Genomic DNA, 25876 nt, shown 5'->3' on the forward strand with positions numbered 1-25876 from the left:
GTGTGTGTGTGTGTGTCTGTGTGTGTGTTTCTGTGTGTGTGTGTGTGTGTGTGTCTGTGTGTGTGTTTCTGTGTGTGTGTGTGTGTGTGTGTGTGTTTCTGTGTGTGTGTGTGTGTGTGTGTCTGTGTGTGTGTTTCTGTGTGTGTGTGTGTGTGTGTGTGTGTTTCTGTGTGTGTGTGTGTGTGTGTGTGTGTGTGTGTGTGTGTCTGTGTGTGTGTGTGTGTGTCTGTGTGTGTGTTTCTGTGTGTGTGTGTGTGTGTGTGTCTGTGTGTGTGTTTCTGTGTGTGTGTGTGTGTGTGTGTGTGTTTCTGTGTGTGTGTGTGTGTGTGTGTGTGTGTGTGTGTCTGTGTGTGTGTTTCTGTGTGTGTGTGTGTGTGTGTGTCTGTGTGTGTGTTTCTGTGTGTGTGTGTGTGTGTGTGTGTGTTTCTGTGTGTGTGTGTGTGTGTGTGTGTTTCTGTGTGTGTGTGTGTGTGTGTGTGTTTCTGTGTGTGTGTGTGTGTGTGTTGTGTGTGTGTGTGTTGTGTGTAAATATGACTTTAGTTTTGGGATGTTTCAGTTTTAATGCAGATCCCCAGACGCTTCCTTCTGCTTCACACAAACTTCTGCTGTGTTTGGTTTCTTTGCTGCTTCATAAAAGCGTAAACACGTGTCACAGTTTTAGTGCCTTAAGTTAATTACAACATTCATAACATGTAAATAAATAAGTGTTTCCTTCACACGACACAGTTGTGTTTGTTCTCTGGGTTCTCTCCTGGTCCGGACAGTTCCTCCCTCTCACCAGCAGAGGGCTCAGGGAGCTGCGGGTGGTGCAGCTGAACCAGGAGCTTATAGAGTCCTGAACCCAACACTGCCCCGACACAGGGCGCCACCAGCGGAACCCACCACCAGCCGCCGCCCGCTCTGCAAACACCAAGTTAGAGAACGTCATCTTCTTCCTCTGAGCAGGGACTTCCCTCACCCTAGACACTTCCTCCAGCTCCTCAACAGATCATAGTCCCTCCAGTGTGTCCTATGTGGCCCCAGGGGCCCCAGGGGCCCCGACCCAGATCCTATTTCAAATCTTCTCTTTGTCTCTAAAATCCTTGAAAAAGTTGTAGTAAAACAGCTTTGTCCCCACCTGCAGGACAATAACTTATGTAAAGTTTTCCAGGCAGGGTTCAGAGCCCACCACAGCAGGGTTCAGAGCCCACCACAGCAGGGTTCAGAGCCCACCACAGCAGGGTTCAGAGCCCACCACAGCAGGGTTCAGAGCCCACCACAGCAGTGTGCAGAGCCCACCACAGCAGGGTTCAGAGCCCACCACAGCAGTGTTCAGAGCCCACCACAGCAGTGTTCAGAGCCCACCACAGCAGGGTTCAGAGCCCACCACAGCAGTGTTCAGAGCCCACCACAGCAGGATTCAGAGCCCACCACAGCAGGGTTCAGAGCCCACCACAGCAGTGTTCAGAGCCCACCACAGCAGTGTTCAGAGCCCACCACAGCAGGATTCAGAGCCCACCACAGCAGTGTTCAGAGCCCACCACAGCAGTGTTCAGAGCCCACCACAGCAGGGTTCAGAGCCCACCACAGCAGTGTTCAGAGCCCACCACAGCAGGGTTCAGAGCCCACCACAGCAGTGTTCAGAGCCCACCACAGCAGTGTTCAGAGCCCACCACAGCAGGATTCAGAGCCCACCACAGCAGTGTTCAGAGCCCACCACAGCAGTGTTCAGAGCCCACCACAGCAGGGTTCAGAGCCCACCACAGCAGTGTTCAGAGCCCACCACAGCAGTGTTCAGAGCCCACCACAGCAGGGTTCAGAGCCCACCACAGCAGGGTTCAGAGCCCACCACAGCAGTGTTCAGAGCCCACCACAGCAGTGTGCAGAGCCCACCACAGCAGTGTTCAGAGCCCACCACAGCAGGGTTCAGAGCCCACCACAGCAGTGTTCAGAGCCCACCACAGCAGTGTTCAGAGCCCACCACAGCAGTGTTCAGAGCCCACCACAGCAGGGTTCAGAGCCCACCACAGCAGGGAGCGTCCCCAGGAGCGTGGGCGCGTGGTGAGCCATTAGGACTGGGGAGTCTTTGGGGCCCTTCATTAGGACTGGGGAGTCTTTGGGGCCCTTCATTAGGACTGGGGAGTCTTTGGGGCCCTTCATTAGGACTGGACTACAGGTTTTGGGTTCGATGCCCATCTCCAGCATGAACCATTTAGTTTTCTTTTTTACCCTGTCAGTGGAAAACAACAAACATCCACAAGAATATATTTCAGAGACTCATTTAAAGACAAGGTTATTGTTGATCACACAGAGGTAAACACAGGGGTAAACACAGAGGTAAACACAGAGGTAAACACAGGGGTAAACACAGAGGTAAACACAGGGGTAAACACAGAGGTAAACACAGGGGTAAACACAGAGGTAAACACAGAGGTAAACACAGGGGTAAACACAGAGGTAAACACAGAGGTAAACACAGGGGTAAACACAGAGGTAAACACAGGGGTAAACACAGAGGTAAACACAGGGGTAAACACAGAGGTAAACACAGGGGTAAACACAGAGGTAAACACAGGGGTAAACACAGAGGTAAAAAAGAGGTAAACAGGTGAAAACAGGGGTAAACACAGAGGTAAACACAGGGGTAAACACAGAGGTAAACACAGGGGTAAACACAGAGGTAAACACAGGGGTAAACACAGAGGTAAACACAGGGGTAAACACAGAGGTAAACACAGGGGTAAACACAGGGGTAAACACAGAGGTAAACACAGGGGTAAACACAGGGGTAAACACAGAGGTAAACACAGGGGTAAACACAGAGGTAAAAAAGAGGTAAACAGGTGAAAACAGGGGTAAACACAGAGGTAAACAGAGGTAAACACAGGGGTAAACACAGGGGTAAACACAGAGGTAAAGACAGAGGTAAAGACAGAGGTAAACACAGAGATAAACACAGAGGTAAACACAAGGGTAAACAAGAGGTAAACAGGGGTAAAACAGGGGTAAACACAGAGGTAAACACAGAGATAAACACAGGGGTAAACACAGGGGTAAACACAGAGGTAAACAGAGGTAAACACAGGGGTAAACACAGAGGTAAACACAGAGGTAAACACAGGGGTAAACACAGAGGTAAACACAGGGGTAAACACAGGGGTAAACATAGAGGTAAACACAGGGGTAAACACAGAGGTAAACACAGGGGTAAACACAGAGGTAAACACAGGGGTAAACACAGGGGTAAACACAGAGGTAAACACAGGGGTAAACACAGAGGTAAACACAGGGGTAAACACAGAGGTAAACACAGGGGTAAACACAGAGGTAAACACAGGGGTAAACACAGAGGTAAACACAGGGGTAAACACAGGGGTAAACACAGAGGTAAACACAGGGGTAAACACAGGGGTAAACACAGAGGTAAACACAGGGGTAAACACAGAGGTAAAAAAGAGGTAAACAGGTGAAAACAGGGGTAAACACAGAGGTAAACACAGGGGTAAACACAGGGGTAAACACAGAGGTAAAGACAGAGGTAAAGACAGAGGTAAACACAGAGATAAACACAGAGGTAAACACAAGGGTAAACAAGAGGTAAACAGGGGTAAAACAGGGGTAAACACAGAGGTAAACAGAGGTAAACACAGAGATAAACACAGGGGTAAACACAGGGGTAAACACAGAGGTAAACAGAGGTAAACACAGGGGTAAACACAGAGGTAAACACAGAGGTAAACACAGGGGTAAACACAGAGGTAAACACAGGGGTAAACACAGGGGTAAACATAGAGGTAAACACAGAGGTAAACACAGAGATAAACACAGAGGTAAACACAGGGGTAAACACAGGGGTAAACACAGAGGTAAACACAGAGGTAAACACAGAGGTAAACATAAAGGTAAACACAGAGGTAACACACAGAGATAAACACAGGGGTAAACACAGAGGTAAACACAGAGGTAAACACAGGGGTAAACACAGAGGTAACACACAGAGGTAAACACAGAGCTAAACACAGGGGTAAACACAGAGGTAAACACAGAGGTAAACACAGAGGTAAACATAGAGGTAAACATAGAGGTAAACAGAGGTAAAGACAGAGGTAAAGACAGAGGTAAACACAGAGGTAAACACAGGGGTAAACACAGAGGTAAACACAGAGGTAAACACAGGGGTTAACACAGAGATAAACACAGAGGTAAACACAGGGGTAAACACAGAGGTAAACACAGGGGTAAACAAGAGGTAAACAGGGGTAAAAACAGGGGTAAACACAGAGGTAAACAGAGGTAAACAGAGGTAAACACAGGGGTAAACACAGAGGTAAAGACAGAGGTAAACACAGGGGTAAACACAGGGGTAAACACAGAGATAAACACAGAGGTAAACACAAGGGTAAACAAGAGGTAAACATGGGTAAAACAGGGTTAAACACAGAGGTAAACAGAGGTAAACACAGGGGTAAACACAGAGGTAAAGACAGAGGTAAACACAGAGATAAACACAGGGGTAAACACAGGGGTAAACACAGAGGTAAACAGAGGTAAACACAGGGGTAAACACAGAGGTAAACACAGAGGTAAACACAGGGGTAAACACAGAGGTAAACACAGGGGTAAACACAGAGGTAAACACAGGGGTAAACATAGAGGTAAACACAGAGGTAAACATAGAGGTAAACACAGAGGTAAACACAGAGGTAACACACAGAGATAAACACAGAGGTAAACACAGGGGTAAACACAGGGGTAAACACAGAGGTAAACACAGAGGTAAACACAGAGGTAAACATAAAGATAAACACAGGGGTAAACACAGAGGTAAACACAGAGGTAAACATAGAGGTAAACAGATGTAAACACAGGGGTAAACACAGAGGTAAACACACAGGTAAACACAGGGGTAAACACAGAGGTAACACACAGAGGTAAACACAGAGCTAAACACAGGGGTAAACACAGAGGTAAACATAGAGGTAAACATAGAGGTAAACAGATGTAAAGACAGAGGTAAAGACAGAGGTAAACACAGAGGTAAACACAGGGGTAAACACAGAGGTAAACACAGGGGTAAACACAGAGGTAAACAGAGGTAAACACAGAGGTAAACACAGAGGTAAACACAGGGGTAAACACAGAGGTAAACACAGGTGTAAACACAGGGGCAAACACAGGGGCAAACACAGAGGTAAACACACGGGTAAACACAGAGGTAAACACAGGGGTAACACATAGAGGTAAACACAGGGGGTTAACACAGAGGTAACACATAGAGGTAAACACAGGGGGTAAACACAGAGGTAAACACAGAAGGAGAGATTGAACATCAGGAGAAAGAGGCAGATCTGAACTGTTCAGAGGGAATATTAATGAAAGCTCCACCAGGGGGCGGCATCACCGTCCCTGCTGATGTCATGGAGCTGATGTTGGACCAATCCAAAGGGAACACTGACCCCTGACCCTGAACCACTCTGAGGGAACCCTGACCCTGACTATGACCCTGAACCACTCTGTGGGAACCCTGACTCTGAACCACTCTGAGGGAACCCTGACCCTGACTATGACCCTGAACCACTCTGTGGGAACCCTGACCCTGAACCACTCTGAGGGAACCCTGACCTGTGGAAGAGAGGGGGACCTTCACATTCAGCTACATCAGACGTGTGGAGCTCAAGAGGCTCTAGAGGAACAAGAAAGACAAAGTTCTGAGTGACACGTGGAGGAGATGAACACTAGGGGGCTCCAGTGTCACATGTTTATAATGACACGTGGAGGAGATGAACACTAGGGGGCTCCAGTGTCACATGTTTATAATGACACGTGGAGATGAACACTAGGGGGCGCCAGTGTCACATGTTTATAATGACACGTGGAGATGAACACTAGGGGGCTCCAGTGTCACATGTTTATAATGACACGTGGAGGAGATGAACACTAGGGGGCTCCAGTGTCACATGTTTATAATGACAGGTGGAGATGAACACTAGGGGGCGCCAGTGTCACCTGTTTATAATGATACGTGGAGGAGATGAACACTAGGGGGCGCCAGTGTCACGTGTTCATAATGACACGTGGAGGAGATGAACACTAGGGGGCTCCAGTGTCACATGTTTATAATGACAGGTGGAGATGAACACTAGGGGGCTCCAGTGTCACCTGTTTATAATGACACGTGGAGGAGATGAACACTAGGGGGCTCCAGTGTCACATGTTTATAATGACAGGTGGAGGAGATGAACACTAGGGGGCGCCAGTGTCACGTGTTCATAATGACACGTGGAGGAGATGAACACTAGGGGGCTCCAGTGTCACGTGTTTATAATGACAGGTGGAGATGAACACTAGGGGGCGCCAGTGTCACCTGTTTATAATGACACGTGGAGGAGATGAACACTAGGGGGCGCCAGTGTCACATGTTTATAATGACACGTGGAGGAGATGAACACTAGGGGGCTCCAGTGTCACGTGTTCATAATGACACGTGGAGGAGATGAACACTAGGGGGCTCCAGTGTCACGTGTTTATAATGACACGTGGAGGAGATGAACACTAGGGGGCTCCAGTGTCACGTGTTTATAATGACACGTGGAGGAGATGAACACTAGGGGGCTCCAGTGTCACATGTTCATAATGACACGTGGAGGAGATGAACACTAGGGGGCTCCAGTGTCACGTGTTTATAATGACACGTGGAGGAGATGAACACTAGGGGGCTCCAGTGTCACGTGTTTATAATGACACGTGGAGGAGATGAACACTAGGGGGCTCCAGTGTCACATGTTTATAATGACACGTGGAGATGAACACTAGGGGGCTCCAGTGTCACATGTTTATAATGACACGTGGAGATGAACACTAGGGGGCTCCAGTGTCACGTGTTTATAATGAAACGTGGAGGAGATGAACACTAGGGGGCTCCAGTGTCACGTGTTCATAATGACACGTGGAGGAGATGAACACGAGGGGGCTCCAGTGTCACATGTTTATAATGACAGGTGGAGATGAACACTAGGGGGCTCCAGTGTCACATGTTTATAATGACAGGTGGAGATGAACACTAGGGGGCTCCAGTGTCACATGTTTATAATGACAGGTGGAGATGAACACTAGGGGGCTCCAGTGTCACGTGTTCATAATGACACGTGGAGGAGATGAACACTAGGGGGCTCCAGTGTCACGTGTTTATAATGACACGTGGAGGAGATGAACACTAGGGGGCTCCAGTGTCACGTGTTTATAATGACACGTGGAGATGAACACTAGGGGGCGTCAGTGTCACGTGTTTATAATGACACGTGGAGGAGATGAACACTAGGGGGCGCCAGTGCCACGTGTTTATAATGACAGGTGGAGATGAACACTAGGGGGCGCCAGTGTCACATGTTTATAATGACACGTGGAGATGAACACTAGGGGGCGTCAGTGTCACGTGTTTATAATGACACGTGGAGGAGATGAACACTAGGGGGCGCCAGTGCCACGTGTTTATAATGACAGGTGGAGATGAACACTAGGGGGCGCCAGTGTCACCTGTTTATAATGACAGGTGGAGATGAACACTAGGGGGCGCCAGTGTCACATGTTTATAATGACACGTGGAGATGAACACTAGGGGGCTCCAGTGTCACGTGTTTATAATGACACGTGGAGGAGATGAACACTAGGGGGCGCCAGTGCCACGTGTTTATAATGACAGGTGGAGATGAACACTAGGGGGCGCCAGTGTCACATGTTTATAATGACACGTGGAGATGAACACTAGGGGGCGTCAGTGTCACATGTTTATAATGACACGTGGAGGAGATGAACACTAGGGGGCTCCAGTGTCACATGTTTATAATGACACGTGGAGATGAACACTAGGGGGCTCCAGTGTCACGTGTTCATAATGACACGTGGAGGAGATGAACACTAGGGGGCTCCAGTGTCACGTGTTTATAATGACAGGTGGAGATGAACACTAGGGGGCGCCAGTGTCACCTGTTTATAATGACACGTGGAGGAGATGAACACTAGGGGGCGCCAGTGTCACATGTTTATAATGACACGTGGAGGAGATGAACACTAGGGGGCGCCAGTGTCACCTGTTTATAATGACACGTGGAGGAGATGAACACTAGGGGGCTCCAGTGTCACGTGTTCATAATGACACGTGGAGGAGATGAACACTAGGGGGCTCCAGTGTCACGTGTTCATAATGACACGTGGAGGAGATGAACACTAGGGGGCGCCAGTGTCACCTGTTTATAATGACACATGGAGGAGATGAACACTAGGGGGCGCCAGTGTCACGTGTTCATAATGACACGTGGAGGAGATGAACACGAGGGGGCTCCAGTGTCACGTGTTTGTAATGACACGTGGAGATGAACACTAGGGGGCGCCAGTGTCACCTGTTTATAATGACACGTGGAGGAGATGAACACTAGGGGGCGCCAGTGTCACGTGTTTATAATGACAGGTGGAGATGAACACTAGGGGGCGCCAGTGTCACCTGTTTATAATGACACGTGGAGATGAACACTAGGGGGCTCCAGTGTCACGTGTTCATAATGACACGTGGAGATGAACACTAGGGGGCGTCAATGTCACGTGTTTATAATGACACGTGGAGGAGATGAACACTAGGGGGCGCCAGTGTCACATGTTTATAATGACACGTGGAGGAGATGAACACTAGGGGGCGACAGTGTCACGTGTTTATAATGACACGTGGGGATGAACACTAGGGGGCGCCAGTGTCACATGTTTATAATGACACGTGGAGGGAGATGAACACTAGGGGGCGACAGTGTCACATGTTTATAATGACACGTGGGGATGAACACTAGGGGGCTCCAGTGTCAGATGTTTATAATGACGCGTGGAGGAGATGAACACTAGGGGGCGCCAGTGTCACATGTTTATAATGACACGTGGAGGAGATGAACACTAGGGGGCTCCAGTGTCACATGTTTATAATGACACGTGGAGATGAACACTAGGGGGCTCCAGTGTCAGATGTTTATAATGACGCGTGGAGGAGATGAACACTAGGGGGCGCCAGTGTCACATGTTTATAATGACACGTGGAGGAGATGAACACTAGGGGGCTCCAGTGTCACATGTTTATAATGACACGTGGAGATGAACACTAGGGGGCGCCAGTGTCACATGTTTATAATGACACGTGGAGGAGATGAACACTAGGGGGCGCTAGTGTCACATGTTTATAATGACACGTGGAGGAGATGAACACTAGGGGGCTCCAGTGTCACGTGTTTATAATGACACGTGGAGATGAACACTAGGGGGCTCCAGTGTCACATGTTTATAATGACACGTGGAGGGGATGAACACTAGGGGGCGACAGTGTCACATGTTTATAACGACACGTGGAGATGAACACTAGGGGGCTCCAGTGTCACATGTTTATAATGACACGTGGAGATGAACACTAGGGGGCGCCAGTGTCACATGTTTATAACGACACGTGGAGATGAACACTAGGGGGCTCCAGTGTCACATGTTTATAACGACACGTGGAGATGAACACTAGGGGGCGACAGTGTCACATGTTTATAACGACACGTGGAGATGAACACTAGGGGGCTCCAGTGTCACATGTTTATAACGACACGTGGAGATGAACACTAGGGGGCGCCAGTGTCACCTGTTTATAATGATACGTGGAGGAGATGAACACTAGGGGGCGACTGTGTCACATGTTTATAATGACACGTGGAGGGAGATGAACACTAGGGGGCGAAAGTGTCACGTGTTTATAATGACACGTGGAGGAGATGAACACTAGGGGGGGCCAGTGTCACGTGTTTATAATGACACGTGGAGGAGATGAACACTAGGGGGCGCCAGTGTCACGTGTTTATAATGACACGTGGAGGAGATGAACACTAGGGGGCGACAGTGTCTAATGTTTATAATGACACGTGGAGGAGATGAACACTAGGGGGCTCCAGTGTCACATGTTTATAATGACACGTGGAGATGAACACTAGGGGGGGCCAGTGTCACGTGTTTATAATGACACGTGGAGGAGATGAACACTAGGGGGCGCCAGTGTCACGTGTTTATAATGACACGTGGAGGAGATGAACACTAGGGGGCAACAGTGTCACATGTTTATAATGACACGTGGAGGAGATGAACACTAGGGGGCGACAGTGTCACGTGTTTATAATGACACGTGGAGGAGATGAACACTAGGGGGCGACAGTGTCACATGTTTATAATGACACGTGGAGGAGATGAACACTAGGGGGCTCCAGTGTCACATGTTTATAATGACACGTGGAGATGAACACTAGGGGGCTCCAGTGTCACATGTTTATAATGACACGTGGAGGAGATGAACACTAGGGGGCAACAGTGTCACATGTTTATAATGACACGTGGAGGAGATGAACACTAGGGGGCGCCAGTGTCACATGTTTATAATGACACGTGGAGGAGATGAACACTAGGGGGCTCCAGTGTCACATGTTTATAATGACACGTGGAGGAGATGAACACTAGGGGGCTCCAGTGTCACATGTTTATAATGACACATGGAGGAGATGAACACTAGGGGGCGCCAGTGTCACATGTTTATAATGACACGTGGAGGAGATGAACACTAGGGGGCTCCAGTGTCACATGTTTATAATGACACGTGGAGATGAACACTAGGGGGCGCCAGTGTCACCTGTTTATAACGACACGTGGAGGAGATGAACACTAGGGGGCGCCAGTGTCACGTGTTTATAATGACACGTGGAGGGAGATGAACACTAGGGGGCTCCAGTGTCACGTGTTTATAATGACACGTGGAGATGAACACTAGGGGGCTCCAGTGTCACATGTTTATAACGACACGTGGAGGAGATGAACACTGGGGGGCTCCAGTGTCACATGTTTATAATGACACGTGGAGGAGATGAACACTAGGGGGCTCCAGTGTCACATGTTTATAATGACACGTGGAGGGAGATGAACACTAGGGGGCGCCAGTGTCACATGTTTATAACGACACGTGGAGGAGATGAACACTAGGGGGCGCCAGTGTCACATGTTTATAATGACACGTGGAGGAGATGAACACTAGGGGGCTCCAGTGTCACGTGTTTATAATGACACGTGGAGGGAGATGAACACTAGGGGGCTCCAGTGTCACATGTTTATAATGACACGTGGAGGAGATGAACACTAGGGGGCTCCAGTGTCACATGTTTATAACGACACGTGGAGGGAGATGAAAACTAGGGGGCGCCAGTGTCACGTGTTTATAATGACACGTGGAGGGAGATGAACACTAGGGGGCTCCAGTGTCACATGTTTATAATGACACGTGGAGGAGATGAACACTAGGGGGCGCCAGTGTCACATGTTTATAATGACACGCGGAGGAGATGAACACTAGGGGGCGCCAGTGTCACATGTTTATAATGACACGTGGAGATGAACACTAGGGGGCTCCAGTGTCACATGTTTATAATGACACGTGGAGATGAACACTAGGGGGCTCCAGTGTCACATGTTTATAATGACACGTGGAGATGAACACTAGGGGGCTCCAGTGTCACATGTTTATAATGACACGTGGAGATGAACACTAGGGGGCTCCAGTGTCACATGTTTATAATGACACGTGGAGGAGATGAACACTAGGGGGCTCCAGTGTCACATGTTTATAATGACAGGTGGAGATGAACACTAGGGGGCGCCAGTGTCTCATGTTTATAATGACACGTGGAGATGAACACTAGGGGGCGCCAGTGTCACATGTTTATAATGACACGTGGAGGAGATGAACACTAGGGGGCTCCAGTGTCACATGTTTATAATGACACGTGGAGGAGATGAACACTAGGGGGCTCCAGTGTCACATGTTTATAATGACACGTGGAGGAGATGAACACTAGGGGGCTCCAGTGTCACATGTTTATAATGACACGTGGAGATGAACACTAGGGGGCGCCAGTGTCACATGTTTATAATGACACGTGGAGGAGATGAACACTAGGGGGCTCCAGTGTCACATGTTTATAATGACACGTGGAGGAGATGAACACTAGGGGGCTCCAGTGTCACATGTTTATAATGACACGTGGAGGAGATGAACACTAGGGGGCTCCAGTGTCACATGTTTATAATGACACGTGGAGGAGATGAACACTAGGGGGCGCCAGTGTCACATGTTTATAATGACACGTGGAGGAGATGAACACTAGGGGGCGCCAGTGTCACATGTTTATAATGACACGTGGAGGAGATGAACACTAGGGGGCTCCAGTGTCACATGTTTATAATGACACGTGGAGGAGATGAACACTAGGGGGCTCCAGTGTCACGTGTTTATAATGACACGTGGAGATGAACACTAGGGGGCTCCAGTGTCACGTGTTTATAATGACACGTGGAGATGAACACTAGGGGGCTCCAGTGTCACATGTTTATAATGACACGTGGAGATGAACACTAGGGGGCTCCAGTGTCACGTGTTTATAATGACACGTGGAGGAGATGAACACTAGATCCTGCTCTACATTTGTAGATTTGGAGCTTCTTCTTGATGACGATTGGTCAGTTCTTATTCTTCATCTTCTGTCGTGTTCACACTTCCTCCACCACTGAGGAGTGAAGCAGTCTAAATGAGGCTACAAACATGTGCTGCTCCATCATTTGCTGTCTGACGTTGAGGCCGAAACCTGCGATTGCCGTGAACACATAAATGAGGCTTCTAACATAGCTGCGTTTGGGGTCAGTTTTACCTGAAGACGTCGAGGCCCCAGCCTGCGAGGGCCGTGAACACCCGGGGCCCGATGTCTCTGGTGGGGTTGATGGCGTAGCCGCTGTTGGCCCCGGCAGACATCCCGATGAGCAGCACCAGCAGCCCCACGGCCACAGGCTCGCCCCCTGCAGGACACGGCTGGTTCCTGCGGTCAGAGAGAGCTGAGAGACAGAGCAGCAGCATGGCTGTACCGAACACCTGCAAGAGACACAAGTATATGAGAGACAGAGCAGCAGCATGGCTGTACCGAACACCTGCAAGAGACACAAGTATATGAGGGATAGAGCAGCAGCATGGTCTACTGAACACCTGCAGGATACACAAGTATATGAGAGACAGAGCAGCAGCATGGCTGTACCGAACACCTGCAAGAGACACAAGTATATGAGGGATAGAGCAGCAGCATGGTCTACTGAACACCTGCAGGATACACAAGTATATGAGAGACAGAGCAGCAGCATGGCTGTACCGAACACCTGCAAGAGACACAAGTATATGAGGGATAGAGCAGCAGCATGGTCTACTGAACACCTGCAGGATACACAAGTATATGAGAGACAGAGCAGCAGCATGGCTGTACCGAACACCTGCAAGAGACACAAGTATATGAGGGATAGAGCAGCAGCATGGTCTACTGAACACCTGCAGGATACACAAGTATATGAGAGACAGAGCAGCAGCATGGTCTACTGAACACCTGCAGGATAAACAAGTATATGAGAGACAGAGCAGCAGCATGGCTGTACCAAACACCTGCAAGAGACACAAGTATATGAGGGATAGAGCAGCAGCATGGTCTACTGAACACCTGCAGGATACACAAGTATATGAGAGACAGAGCAGCAGCATGGTCTACTGAACACCTGCAGGATAAACAAGTATATGAGAGACAGAGCAGCAGCATGGCTGTACCGAACACCTGCAAGAGACACAAGTATATGAGGGATAGAGCAGCAGCATGGTCTACTGAACACCTGCAGGATACACAAGTATATGAGAGACAGAGCAGCAGCATGGCCTACTGAACACCTGCAGGATACACAAGTATATGAGGGATAGAGCAGCAGCATGGTCTACTGAACACCTGCAGGATACACAAGTATATGAGAGACAGAGCAGCAGCATGGTCTACTGAACACCTGCAGGATACACAAGTATATGAGGGATAGAGCAGCAGCATGGTCTACTGAACACCTGCAGGATACACAAGTATATGAGAGACAGAGCAGCAGCATGGTCTACTGAACACCTGCAGGAGAACAGATCTCTACAACTGTGTTCTCTCTTCTCATTGGCTGTGGTCCACCTGGAGCCGTTGCCATAGCAGCCGCAGTAATAGCTCAGTACCTGATCGACGAATCCTCCGGTCAGGGAAAGATAGGAGGCTGGATACGTGGAGAAGATCCCGGCTGTGGCTCTGGGGCCGCTCACTGTCAGGTTTCCCCCGCAGTAACTGTGGATGGCCTCTGGAGGCGCAAGACACACTCAGAACCAGGACTAAACCAGGACTAAACCTGGACTAAACATGGACTAAACCAGGATCCAGGACCTGGTTTAGTCTTGTTCTTGTCAGAGTTTCAGGTGTAGTTCTGGTGCCAAATCTGAACTTGTGAATGTGCTGGACTAAAACCAAACCTGGACTAAACCAGGTCTAAACCAGGTCTAAACCAGGTCTAAACCAGGTCTAAACCAGGTCCAAACCAGGTCTAAACCAGGTCTAAACCAGGTCTAAACCAGGTCCAAACCAGGTCTAAACCAGGTCTAAACCAGGTCTAAACCAGGTCCAAACCAGGTCTAAACCAGGTCTAAACCAGGTCCAAACCAGGTCTAAACCAGGTCTAAACCAGGTCTAAACCAGGTCTAAACCAGGTCTAAACCAGGTCTAAACCAGGTCTAAACCAGGTCTAAACCAGGTCCAAACCAGGTCTAAACCAGGTCTAAACCAGGTCCAAACCTGGTCCAAACCAGGTCTAAACCAGGTCTAAACCAGGTCCAAACCTGGTCCAAACCAGGTCTAAACCAGGACTAAACCAGGACTAAACCAGGTCCAAACCAGGACTAAACCAGGTCCAAACCAGGTCTAAACCAGGTCTAAACCAGGTCTAAACCAAGTCTAAACCAGGTCCAAACCTGGTCCAAACCAGGTCTAAACCAGGTCTAAACCAGGTCCAAACCTGGTCCAAACCAGGTCTAAACCAGGACTAAACCAGGTCTAAACCAGGTCTAAACCAGGACTAAACCAGGTCCAAACCAGGTCTAAACCAGGTCTAAACCAGGTCTAAACCAGGTCTAAACCAGGACTAAACCAGGACTAAACCAGGACTAAACCAGGACTAAACCAGGACTAACCAGGTCTAAACCAGGTCTAAACCAGGACTAAACCAGGACTAAACCAGGACTAAACCAGGTCTAAACCAGGACTAAACCAGGACTAAACCAGGTCTAAACCAGGACTAAACCAGGACTAAACCAGGACTAAACCAGGTCCAAACCAGGTCTAAACCAGGTCTAAACCAGGACTAAACCAGGACTAAACCAGGACTAAACCAGGTCTAAACCAGCACTAAACCAGGACTAAACCAGGACTAAACCAGGACTAAACCAGGACTAAACCAGGTCCAAACCAGGACTAAACCAGGTCTAAACCAGGTCCAAACCAGGTCTAAACCAGGTCTAAACCAGGACTAATCCAGGACTAAACCAGGACTAAACCAGGACTAAACCAGGACTAAACCAGGTCTAAACCAGGACTAAACCAGGACTAAACCAGGTCTAAACCAGGACTAAACCAGGACTAAACCAGGACTAAACCAGGTCTAAACCAGGACTAAACCAGGACTAAACCAGGTCTAAACCAGGTCCAAACCAGGTCTAAACCAGGTCTAAACCAGGACTAAACCAGGACTAAACCAGGACTAAACCAGGACTAAGCCAGGTCTAAACCAGGACTAAACCAGGACTAAACCAGGTCTAAACCAGGACTAAACCAGGACTAAACCAGGTCTAAACCAGGACTAAACCAGGTCTAAACCAGGACTAAACCAGGACTTAACCAGGTCTAAACCAGGACTAAACCAGGTCCAAACCAGGTCTAAACCAGGACTAAACCAGGACTAAACCAGGACTAAACCAGGTCTAAACCAGGACTAAACCAGGACTAAACCAGGACTAAACCAGGTCTAAACCAGGACTAAACCAGGTCTAAACCAGGACTAAACCAGGACTAAACCAGGTCTAAACCAGGACTAAACACAGACTAGGTCCTGTGGGATGTTCTGACCGTAGTAAACGGTGTAGACAGTTCCAGCAGCGAGAAACGAGCCGAGGAACTGAGCTGTGACGTAAAGAGGAAGAAGATTCCACCTGAGAGTCCCAAAGACGCAGGACGAGAAGGAGACGGCAGCGTTCATGTGAGCGCCTGAAAGTACAAATACTACTACTACAAATACTCCAAATATTCCAAATACTACAGGATGAGAAGGAGAGTTCCTGAAAGTACAAATACAATGTCATTTGAAGTGAAGGGAAACGTGTCTTGACTAACGTAGTTTTGCATTTCATTAAAAGAATAAAAGAGGATTTTTCAATCTGAGTCTCATTTCCTGGTGGCGTGGACAGTAGTTCTCCCACATGTCAATCATTCCCTGCGTGCCACTGCACACCTGCAGCCTGGTTCCCATAGCAGCACGTTTCCATGGTTACACATGTGTGGTTGATGTGCTGGTGTGTGTTTAGAGAGTTCCTTCAGTTACAAACATCTGCAGAGACGAGAGACAATGCCATCGAGCTACTGACACACGTGTAGAGGCGGGGCTTTGATGGGAGGCGGCCTCTCGGAGAGAACAGGAGGGTGGGGGGGAGGGTGCGCATGAGCCTTTTTAACAGTCGCTTGAGTTCTCAAATTGGCGAAAAATCCTCTATTATTCCTTTAAGTAAAATCAGTCTCGGGCATGAGACCACAGCGCCCCCTCTGGTTCTGAAGTGTTTTATTCTCCGACAGGGAAGTGCGCTGTTAGCATGCTAATGTTTGTAAGTATGCTAACGTTTGTAAGCATGCTAATGTTTGTAAGCATGCTAATGTTTGTAAGTATGCTAACGTTTGTAAGTATGCTAATGTTTGTAAGCATGCTAATGTTTGTTAGCATGCTAATGTTTGTTAGCTTTACTCGAGACAGATAAACGTGCTCATGAACTCATGGTCAGGATGAAGTGTCTGGTCACAGTTTGTTCCACTGAGGGAACATAATACACTGAATATTTGTATCATTTATTATACAGAATATTTGAGTTATTAACGAGTCATTAAACCTCACCTGAGACTCCGCCCCCCACGTGAACGCCCAGAGCCACAGCCAGACCGAAGCTCAGGTTTATACTGATGTAGTGTCCGAAGTCCCCTTCACCTGTGACCACCTGAGCCACTGAGCCCAGCCCGAACACCTGTCGACAAACGACAGGTAAACAACCACACCCGACCACACCCCGAGCCACTGAGCCCAGCCCGAACACCTGTCGACAAACGACAGGTAAACAACCACACCCGACCACACCCCGAGCCACTGAGCCCAGCCCGAACACCTGTCGACAAACGACAGGTAAACAACCACACCCGACCACACCCGAGCCACTGAGCCCAGCCCGAACACCTGTCGACAAACGACAGGTAAACAACCACACCCGACCACACCCCGAGCCACTGAGCCCAGCCCGAACACCTGTCGACAAACGACAGGTAAACAACCACACCCGACCACACCCCGAGCCACTGAGCCCAGCCCGAACACCTGTCGACAAACGACAGGTAAACAACCACACCCGACCACACCCCGAGCCACTGAGCCCAGCCCGAACACCTGTCGACAAACGACAGGTAAACAACCACACCCGACCACACCCCGAGCCACTGAGCCCAGCCTGAACACCTGTCGACAAACGACAGGTATAAAAAGGTCATAAATATTGGATTGAGAGTAACGGTTTTTGACTTCATCCCTGGACTTCAGAACTTTGTATCTGGGCCTCAAAACTTCTACCATGGACACAATAAACGTGGACCTCAAACCTTTACTTCTGGCAGCAGGAAAAGGTCTTAACCCCGTTCGGGCGACATTTTGTCTCACCACATTGTGTCTCGCCACTTTGTGTCCCACCACTTTGTGTCCCACCACTTTGTGTCCCACCACTTTGTGTCTCACCACTTTGTGTCTCACCACTTTGTGTCCCACCACTTTGTGTCCCACCACTTTGTGTCTCACCACTTTGTGTCCCACCACATTGTGTCTCACCACTTTGTGTCCCACCACATTGTGTCTCACCACTTTGTGTCCCACCACTTTGTGTCCCACCTCATTGTGTCCCACCACTTTGTGTCTCACCACTTTGTGTCCCACCACATTGTGTCTCACCACATTGTGTCTCACCACTTTGTGTCCCACCACTTTGTGTCCCACCACTTTGTGTCTCACCACTTTGTGTCCCACCACATTGTGTCTCACCACATTGTGTCTCACCACTTTGTGTCCCACCACTTTGTGTCCCACCACTTTGTGTCCCACCACTTTGTGTCCCACCACATTGTGTCTCACCACTTTGTGTCCCACCACTTTGTGTCCCACCTCATTGTGTCCCACCACTTTGTGTCTCACCACTTTGTGTCTCACCACTTTGTGTCTCACCACTTTGTGTCTCACCACTTTGTGTCTCTCCACATTGTGTCTCACCACTTTGTGTCTCACCACTTTGTGTCTCACCACTTTGTGTCTCACCACTTTGTGTCTCTCCACATTGTGTCTCACCACTTTGTGTCTCTCCACATTGTGTCTCACCACTTTGTGTCCCACCACTTTGTGTCCCACCACATTGTGTCTCACCACTTTGTGTCCCACCACTTTGTGTCCCACCTCATTGTGTCCCACCACTTTGTGTCTCACCACTTTGTGTCCCACCACATTGTGTCTCACCACATTGTGTCTCACCACTTTGTGTCCCACCACTTTGTGTCCCACCACTTTGTGTCTCACCACTTTGTGTCCCACCACATTGTGTCTCACCACATTGTGTCTCACCACTTTGTGTCCCACCACTTTGTGTCCCACCACTTTGTGTCCCACCACTTTGTGTCCCACCACATTGTGTCTCACCACTTTGTGTCCCACCACTTTGTGTCCCACCTCATTGTGTCCCACCACTTTGTGTCTCACCACTTTGTGTCTCACCACTTTGTGTCTCACCACTTTGTGTCTCACCACTTTGTGTCTCTCCACATTGTGTCTCACCACTTTGTGTCTCTCCACATTGTGTCTCACCACTTTGTGTCCCACCACATTGTGTCTCACCACGTTGTGTCTCACCACATTGTGTCTCACCACGTTGTGTCTCACCACTTTGTGTCTCACCACGTTGTGTCTCACCACTTTGTGTCTCACCACTTTGTGTCTCACCACATTGTGTCTCACCACGTTGTGTCTCACCACGTTGTGTCTCTCCACATTGTGTCTCACCACTTTGTGTCTCTCCACATTGTGTCTCACCACTTTGTGTCCCACCACATTGTGTCTCACCACGTTGTGTCTCACCACGTTGTGTCTCACCACGTTGTGTCTCACCACATTGTGTCTCACCACGTTGTGTCTCACCACGTTGTGTCTCTCCACATTGTGTCTCACCACTTTGTGTCTCTCCACATTGTGTCTCACCACTTTGTGTCCCACCACGTTGTGTCTCACCACGTTGTGTCTCACCACGTTGTGTCTCACCACGTTGTGTCTCACCACATTGTGTCTCACCACTTTGTGTCTCTCCACATTGTGTCTCACCACTTTGTGTCCCACCACTTTGTGTCCCACCACATTGTGTCTCACCACGTTGTGTCTCACCACGTTGTGTCTCACCACGTTGTGTCTCACCACGTTGTGTCTCACCACAGCAGCACGCACATGGACAAGGTCGAGTTCAAAGTTCATGAGAACACAACATGGAACAGTTAATGACCCTGAGCAAACAAAACCTTGTTTTTAGTGTAATACTGTTTATGTAATACTACTACTATGTGTACTTCAGTATATGTACTTCAGTATATGTACTTCAGTATGTGTACTTCAGTATATGTACTTTAGTATATGTACTTCAGTATGTGTACTTCAGTATATGTACTTCAGTATGTGTACTTCAGTATATGTACTTCAGTACGTGTACTTCAGTATGTGTACTTCAGTATATGTACTTCAGGATGTGTACTTCAGTATATGTACTTAAGTATATGTACTTCAGTATGTGTACTTCAGTAAGTGTACTTCAGTATGTGTACTTCAGTATGTGTACTTCAGTATATGTACTTCAGTATGTGTACTTCAGTATGTGTACTTCAGTATGTGTACTTCAGTATATGTACTAAAGTATGTGTACTTCAGTATATGTACTTCAGTATGTGTACTTCAGTATGTGTACTTCGGTATGTGTAATGAAGTACATGTACTTCAGTATGTGTACTTCAGTATATGTACTTCAGGATGTGTACTTCAGTATATGTACTTCAGTATGTGTACTTCAGTATATGTACTTCAGGATGTGTACTTTAGTATATGTACTTCAGTATGTGTACTTCAGTATATGTACTAAAGTATGTGTACTTCAGTATATGTACTTCAGTATGTGTACTTCAGTATGTGTACTTCAGTATGTGTAATGAAGTACATGTACTTCAGTATGTGTACTTCAGTATATGTACTTCAGGATGTGTACTTCAGTATATGTACTTCAGTATGTGTACTTCAGTATATGTATTAAAGTATGTGTACTTCAGTATGTGCACTTCAGTATATGTACTTCAGTATGTGTACTTCAGTATGTGTAATGAAGTACATGTACTTCAGTATGTGTACTTCAGTATATGTACTTCAGGATGTGTACTTCAGTATATGTACTTCAGTATGTGTACTTCAGTATATGTACTTCAGGATGTGTACTTTATTATATGTACTTCAGTATGTGTACTTCAGTATATGTACTAAAGTATGTGTACTTCAGTATATGTACTTCAGTATGTGTACTTCAGTATGTGTACTTCAGTATGTGTAATGAAGTACATGTACTTCAGTATGTGTACTTCAGTATATGTACTTCAGGATGTGTACTTCAGTATATGTACTTCAGTATGTGTACTTCAGTATATGTATTAAAGTATGTGTACTTCAGTATGTGCACTTCAGTATATGTACTTCAGTATGTGTACTTCAGTATGTGTACTTCAGTATGTGTACTTCAGTATGTGTACATCAGTATATGTACTTCAGTAGTTGTACTTCAGTAGTTGTACTTCAGTAGTTGTACTTCAGTATGTGTACTTCAGTATGTGTACTTCAATAGTTGTACTTCAGTAGTTGTACTTCAGTAGTTGTACTTCAGTAGTTGTACATCAGTATGTGTACTTCAGTATGTGTACTTCAGTAGTTGTACTTCAGTAGTTGTACTTCAGTATATGTACTTCAGTATGTGTACTTCAGTATGTGTACTTCAGTATGTGTACTTCAGTATATGTACTAAAGTATGTGTACTTCAGTATATGTACTTCAGTATGTGTACTTCAGTATGTGTACTTCAGTATGTGTACTTCAGTATGTGTACTGAACTACATGTACTTCAGTACGTGCACTTCAGTATGTGTACTTCAGTATGTGTACTGAAGTACATGTACTTCAGTACGTGTACTTCAGTACGTGCACTTCAGTACGTGTACTTCAGTATGTGTACTTCAGTATGTGTACTTCAGTATGTGTACTTCAGTATATGTACTTCAGTATGTGTACTTCAGTATGTGTACTTCAGTACGTGCACTTCAGTACGTGTACTTCAGTATATGTACTTCAGTATGTGTACTTCAGTATATGTACTTCAGGATGTGTACTTTAGTATATGTACTTCAGTATGTGTACTTCAGTATATGTACTAAAGTATGTGTACTTCAGTATATGTACTTCAGTATGTGTACTTCAGTATGTGTACTTCAGTATGTGTAATGAAGTACATGCACTTCAGTATGTGTACTTCAGTATATGTACTTCAGGATGTGTACTTCAGTATATGTACTTCAGTATGTGTACTTCAGTATATGTATTAAAGTATGTGTACTTCAGTATGTGCACTTCAGTATATGTACTTCAGTATGTGTACTTCAGTATGTGTACTTCAGTATGTGTACTTCAGTATGTGTACATCAGTATATGTACTTCAGTATATGTACTTCAGTATGTGTACTTCAGTATATGTACTAAAGTATGTGTACTTCAGTATATGTACTTCAGTATGTGTACTTCAGTAGTTGTACTTCAGTAGTTGTACTTCAGTAGTTGTACTTCAGTATGTGTACTTCAGTATGTGTACTTCAGTAGTTGTACTTCAGTAGTTGTACTTCAGTAGTTGTACTTCAGTAGTTGTACTTCAGTATGTTCAGGACATTTGACATGTGTAATGAAACTTTCATAACAAATTCGATTTAATATAAATGACTGGTGATAAACCAGGACTAAACCAGGACTAAACCAGGACTAAACCAGGACTAAACCAGGACTCAACCAGGACTAAACCAGGACTAAACCAGGACTAAACCAGGACTAAACCAGGACTAAACCAGGTCTAAACCAGGACTCAACCAGGACTAAAAAGGACTAAACCAAGACTAAACCAGGTCTAAACCAGGACTAAAAAGGACTAAACCAGGACTAAACCAGGACTCAACCAGGACTAAAAAGGACTAAACCAAGACTAAACCAGGTCAAAACCAGGACTAAAAAGGACTAAACCAAGACTAAACCAGGTCAAAACCAGGACTAAAAAGGACTAAACCAGGACTAAACCAGGTCTAAACCAGGTCTAAAAAGGACTAAAAAGGACTAAACCAGGACTCTGTTTCCTGAGGTGCTTCTGTTTTGTCAGCTGACATCTCATGTGACCTCTGATCTTTACCCCACATCTCACTTCCTGTTTCTCCCCCTGAATGCACCAATCAGAGGCTGGGGCCTGGTCATGTGACCTGTTAAAGCGTTAGAAGCAGTTTTGTTACTGAAGTAAACGTACAGATACAATTCAACAAACTACTCAAGTAAAAGTAAAAGTACTGTTCTTAGAAGCATGTTTTATTGCACTAAAACTGTGTCCTGAGTGTGAGCTGCCGCTGCACAGACCTGACTCGTACCTGAGGAGCTAAAAGCTTACACAGTGTGACATTAAAGGTGCTGTAAGGCTGGTTAGCGTCAGATGCCCTCCCGTGAGTCTCACCATCATGACAAAGGTGCAGAGAGTCTCAGCCAGTCCAAGTCTCAGGTTCTGGTTCTGGATCCAGACTCTGGTCCTCAGGCGTCTCCTCTGGACTGAAGGTCCCAGCTCCAGGGACTGAACCATGTCTCACTCTCGTCTCACACTCGTCCTAAACTAAAAGCATGTTCAGTCTCTTCTTCTCTTCTTTTCTCTCCTTCTGAACTTTCCTCTGGTTTTTTGTCTCGTGGAGTTTGTCCACTGCAGCTTCTGAGTTTAGCTCCTCCCCCTGCTGCATTGCTCCTCCTCCCCAGTGGTTCTAATAGAGTCTAGAGCGCTCGTTGTCATGGTAACCTGCAGTGACCCGTGTCCAGCTCCAGCTCTGACCCTTAAAGAACACAATCTTCATTTTGTCATAAACTCTTTCTCTAAAGCTCTAAGGTGGACACCTCCTCTTGTCCTCTGAGCGGGTGGACACCTCCTCTTGTCCTCTGAGCGGGTGGACACCTCCTCTTGTCCTCTGAGCTGGTGGGCACCTCCTCTTGTCCTCTGAGCTGGTGGACACCTCCTCTTGTCCTCTGAGCTGGTGGGCACCTCCTCTTGTCCTCTGAGCGGGTGGACACCTCCTCTTGTCCTCTGAGCGGGTGGACACCTCCTCTTGTCCTCTGAGCGGGTGGACACCTCCTCTTGTCCTCTGAGCTGGTGGGCACCTCCTCTTGTCCTCTGAGCGGGTGGACACCTCCTCTTGTCCTCTGAGCTGGTGGACACCTCCTCTTGTCCTCTGAGCGGGTGGACACCTCCTCTTGTCCTCTGAGCGGGTGGACACCTCCTCTTGTCCTCTGAGCGGGTGGACACCTCCTCTTGTCCTCTGAGCGGGTGGACACCTCCTCTTGTCCTCTGAGCTGGTGGACACCTCCTCTTGTCCTCTGAGCTGGTGGACACCTCCTCTTGTCCTCTGAGCGGGTGGACACCTCCTCTTGTCCTCTGAGCGGGTGGACACCTCCTCTTGTCCTCTGAGCGGGTGGACACCTCCTCTTGTCCTCTGAGCTGGTGGACACCTCCTCTTGTCCTCTGAGCTGGTGGACACCTCCTCTTGTCCTCTGAGCGGGTGGACACCTCCTCTTGTCTCTGAGCGGGTGGACACCTCCTCTTGTCCTCTGAGCTGGTGGACACCTCCTCTTGTCCTCTGAGCTGGTGGAAACCTCCTCTTTTCCTCTGAGCTGGTGGACACCTCCTCTTGTCCTCTGAGCGGGTGGCGGGTGGACACCTCCTCTTGTCCTCTGAGCTGGTGGACACCTCCTCTTGTCCTCTGAGCTGGTGGACACCTCCTCTTGTCCTCTGAGCTGGTGGACACCTCCTCTTGTCCTCTGAGCTGGTGGACACCTCCTCTTTTCCTCTGAGCTGGTGGACACCTCCTCTTGTCCTCTGAGCTGGTGGACACCTCCTCTTGTCCTCTGAGCTGGTGGACTCCTCCTCTTGTCCTCTGAGCGGGTGGACACCTCCTCTTGTCCTCTGAGCTGGTGGGCACCTCCTCTTGTCCTCTGAGCTGGTGGACACCTCCTCTTGTCCTCTGAGCGGGTGGACGCCTCCTCTTGTCCTCTGAGCTGGTGGGCACCTCCTCTTGTCCTCTGAGCGGGTGGACACCTCCTCTTGTCCTCTGAGCGGGTGGACACCTCCTCTTGTCCTCTGAGCGGGTGGACACCTCCTCTTGTCCTCTGAGCTGGTGGACACCTCCTCTTGTCCTCTGAGCTGGTGGACACCTCCTCTTGTCCTCTGAGCGGGTGGACACCTCCTCTTGTCCTCTGAGCTGGTGGACACCTCCTCTTGTCCTCTGAGCGGGTGGGCGGGTGGACACCTCCTCTTGTCCTCTGAGCTGGTGGACACCTCCTCTTGTCGTCTGAGCTGGTGGACACCTCCTCTTGTCCTCTGAGCTGGTGGACACCTCCTCTTGTCCTCTGAGCTGGTGGACACCTCCTCTTGTCCTCTGAGCTGGTGGACACCTCCTCTTTCCTCTGAGCTGGTGGACACCTCCTCTTGTCCTCTGAGCGGGTGGACACCTCCTCTTGTCCTCTGAGCTGGTGGACACCTCCTCTTGTCCTCTGAGCTGGTGGACACCTCCTCTTGTCCTCTGAGCGGGTGGACACCTCCTCTTGTCCTCTGAGCGGTGGACACCTCCTCTTGTCCTCTGAGCGGGTGGACACCTCCTCTTGTCCTCTGAGCTGGTGGACACCTCCTCTTGTCCTCTGAGCGGGTGGACACCTCCTCTTGTCCTCTGAACGGGTGGACACCTCCTCTTGTCCTCTGAGCGGGTGGACACCTCCTCTTGTCCTCTGAGCTGGTGGACACCTCCTCTTGTCCTCTGAGCTGGTGGACACCTCCTCTTGTCCTCTGAGCTGGTGGACACCTCCTCTTGTCCTCTGAGCGGGTGGACACCTCCTCTTGTCCTCTGAGCTGGTGGACACCTCCTCTTGTCCTCTGAGCGGGTGGACACCTCCTCTTGTCCTCTGAGCGGGTGGACACCTCCTCTTGTCCTCTGAGCGGGTGGACACCTCCTCTTGTCCTCTGAGCTGGTGGACACCTCCTCTTGTCCTCTGAGCGGGTGGACACCTCCTCTTGTCCTCTGAGCTGGTGGACACCTCCTCTTGTCCTCTGAGCTGGTGGACACCTCCTCTTGTCCTCTGAGCGGGTGGACACCTCCTCTTGTCCTCTGAGCGGGTGGACACCTCCTCTTGTCCTCTGAGCTGGTGGACACCTCCTCTTGTCCTCTGAGCGGGTGGACACCTCCTCTTGTCCTCTGAACGGGTGGACACCTCCTCTTGTCCTCTGAGCGGGTGGACACCTCCTCTTGTCCTCTGAGCTGGTGGACACCTCCTCTTG

At 48.4% G+C, this 25876-nt stretch overlaps 1 protein-coding gene across 2 annotated transcripts; it reads right to left on the reverse strand.

The window, feature by feature from the left end:
• Nucleotides 1-698: 698 nt before the first annotated feature.
• Nucleotides 699-23176, reverse strand: aqp7 (aquaporin 7). Of its 2 annotated transcripts, XM_072437740.1 has the most exons (6): nt 23024-23176; nt 17065-17191; nt 16032-16169; nt 14099-14217; nt 12732-12949; nt 699-900 (listed from the first exon to the last, which is right to left on the reverse strand). In XM_072437740.1, exons 1-6 carry the CDS (start codon nt 23144-23146, stop codon nt 714-716), a joined length of 912 nt encoding a protein of 303 aa, XP_072293841.1. In that variant the 5' UTR covers nt 23147-23176; the 3' UTR covers nt 699-713. The 2 variants fall into 2 exon arrangements, with proteins under 2 accessions (XP_072293841.1, XP_072293843.1); XM_072437742.1 differs by lacking the exon at nt 699-900 and having other exon boundaries at nt 12728-12949.
• Nucleotides 23177-25876: the final 2700 nt, after the last annotated feature.

Source organism: Eucyclogobius newberryi, unplaced genomic scaffold (genome assembly GCF_026437365.1).
Source record: "Eucyclogobius newberryi isolate DKJ021-1_F unplaced genomic scaffold, fEucNew1.0.hap1 SCAF_85, whole genome shotgun sequence".
NCBI classification, from domain to species: domain Eukaryota; kingdom Metazoa; phylum Chordata; class Actinopteri; order Gobiiformes; family Gobiidae; genus Eucyclogobius; species Eucyclogobius newberryi.